This window comes from Peromyscus eremicus, chromosome 19 (genome assembly GCF_949786415.1).
Source record: "Peromyscus eremicus chromosome 19, PerEre_H2_v1, whole genome shotgun sequence".
Classification (NCBI taxonomy): domain Eukaryota; kingdom Metazoa; phylum Chordata; class Mammalia; order Rodentia; family Cricetidae; genus Peromyscus; species Peromyscus eremicus.
Window position 1 is genome coordinate 24,670,624 of NC_081435.1, and position 2,347 is coordinate 24,672,970.

At 40.5% G+C, this 2,347-nt stretch overlaps 1 protein-coding gene across 3 annotated transcripts in view; it reads left to right on the plus strand.

Moving 5' to 3' along the window:
* Positions 1-2,347, plus strand: part of Matr3 (matrin 3) — a 31,910-nt gene that overhangs the window by 21,883 nt on the left and 7,680 nt on the right. For all 3 annotated transcript variants that reach the window (XM_059246780.1, XM_059246781.1, XM_059246783.1), the window contains exons 10-11: positions 174-305; positions 1,922-1,965. In XM_059246780.1, coding sequence (XP_059102763.1) covers positions 174-305; positions 1,922-1,965 — 176 coding nt within the window. The remainder of the gene's footprint in view (positions 1-173; positions 306-1,921; positions 1,966-2,347) is intronic.

Here is a 2,347-nt window from a genome sequence, read left to right on the forward strand (position 1 = left end):
TACAAGGCTTGCATTCAATCCCCAGAATCAGTCAGGAGAGTATTGGGGGGTTTTGACGCAGGGTATATAGTTGCTCTGCTAAAGATTGCATAATATAGAATAGCATTGTTTTCATACATACAGTTCTGTAGAAAATAATGTCATTGTGGGTTTCTCTCCTTCTTTCCCTCCAGGCTTTTATTGAGATGGAGACCAGAGAAGATGCAATGGCAATGGTTGACCATTGTCTGAAGAAGGCACTTTGGTTTCAGGGGAGATGTGTTAAAGTTGACTTGTCTGAGAAATATAAAAAACTGGTGCTGAGGGTATGTAGTCCTTAATAGTGTTTTTTTTTTTTTTTTTTTAAGCTTTATTTATTTATTATGTATACAGCCTACATGCCAGAAGAGAGCACCAGATCTCATTACAGATGGTTGTGAGCCACCATGTGGTTGCGGGAAATTGAACTCAGGACCTCTGGAAGAGCAGCCAGTGCTCTTACCCTCCGAGCCATCTCTCCACACCAGTCCTTAATAGTGTTAACCTCTTAGATGACAAGGTCTAATTATATAACCCAATCTACCCCCAGGCTACTGGGTTCAACTGATCTTACTGCTGTGGCTTCCTAAACAGCCAAGATTCTAAGTCCATGTGCCTGGCAAAAGACACAAAAGTGTTTCCCATCCACCTTTTGGGGAGGAGAGGCAAAGGATAGACTGGGTTTTGCTAAGAACCTTAGCTAGGACTCACTGTAAACCCCGCTGGCCTCAGACTGTCATTAGACCTTTTGTACACTGCTATCCTTTGTGTTATTTAGCCTTTTTTGCGTTTATTTTGTGGGTGTACAAGTGCCACTGTGCATGTGTGATTACCAGGTTTGGGACAGTCACCTTACCTACTGAGCCAATTCACTGGTCTAGTTTAATCATTTTATATACTACAATGTTTGGGGCTGGGGTTTGGGCCTAGTTAAAAGCACTTGATGCTCTTCAAAGGGATTATTAAAGTTCCCAGCACCCAAGTCAGGTGCTCTACAACTACCTGTGATTCCCTTTTCTAGCCTCTGAGGGTCCTTGGACTTAAGTGTCAGCACTCACACAGACTGGTAAATACAAATAAAAATAAATCTTAAGGGTTGGAGAGATGGCTTACTGATAAAGAGTACTTGCTATTCTTAAAGAGAGAGAACCCAGGTTCAGTTCCCATCATCCATATGAAGGCTCAGAACCAGTCCTCTTTGAGAGTCTGACCCTCCCTTCTAATCTGTGGGCATCAGGCATGCATATGATCACTCAAATACATGCAGACAAAAGCTGTATAAAATAAGAAAAATTTGGGCAGGGCATGGTGGCACACATCATTAATCCTAGCACTCAAGAGCACAGACAGCTGGATCTCTGAGCTCAAGGCCAGCCTGGTCTACATAGTGAGAAGCTGTCACCTCCCCACCCCCCAAAAAAACATAGGTGGTGGTTGTTATGGTTGTTGGTGGTTTTTAGGTTGTTATTTCTGTGCTGAGACAGGGTTTCTCTGTGACCCTGGCTGTACTGAAACTCAATCTGTAGACCCGGCTGGCTTTGAACTCACTGCATGTACCACCACCCCTTACCCCCAACTCCGTGCCTTTTTTTTTTTCCTTAAAAAAAGAACTTGGTTTTTCAGTAGAAATATTGTGTTTTGTGAAAGCATCTTCCATTTCTCTTTCCTGTTTAAAGGTTATTAGAGTTATACTACCAAAATGTTTTATTGCCCACTTTGTTAGTTTGGTGGTTGAGATGAATTTTTATTTAAACTCTTGGCAGATTTTCTTGTGTGTGGTTGTACAGACTGGGTGATATAAATTGATTATATAAAGGAGGGTTGCAGAATGTTACTTGGTTGATGTATTCTACCAATGGGTAAAATTTAATGTATTTAATTTCTCAAAACTTTTGTCTTTTAGATTCCTAACAGAGGCATTGACTTACTGAAAAAAGACAAATCCCGGTAATTTCATTTTGCGTATATCTATATACTACGTAATAATTACTAGTCTTTTCACTATGACAAAGTATCTGGCCAAAGCAGCTTCAGGAAAAAAGTTTATTTTTGCTCACAAGTTCAAATACACAGTCAGTCCATCAGTGGGTAGGAAATAATGGCAGTGAGAGTTTGAGGATACTGGTCGAATTGCATCTGTAGTCAGGAAAAATAAATAAATAATAACTATAAATGCTTCCATTCAGTTTACTTTCTCTTTTTTATTAAATTGAGGACCCCAAGCAATTCATGGAATGGTGCCACCCACATTCAGGATAGGTCCTCCCACTTCCCACCAGCTGATCTGATCTTAGATCTTAGGAAATTGGCAATCGATATGAACCATTCA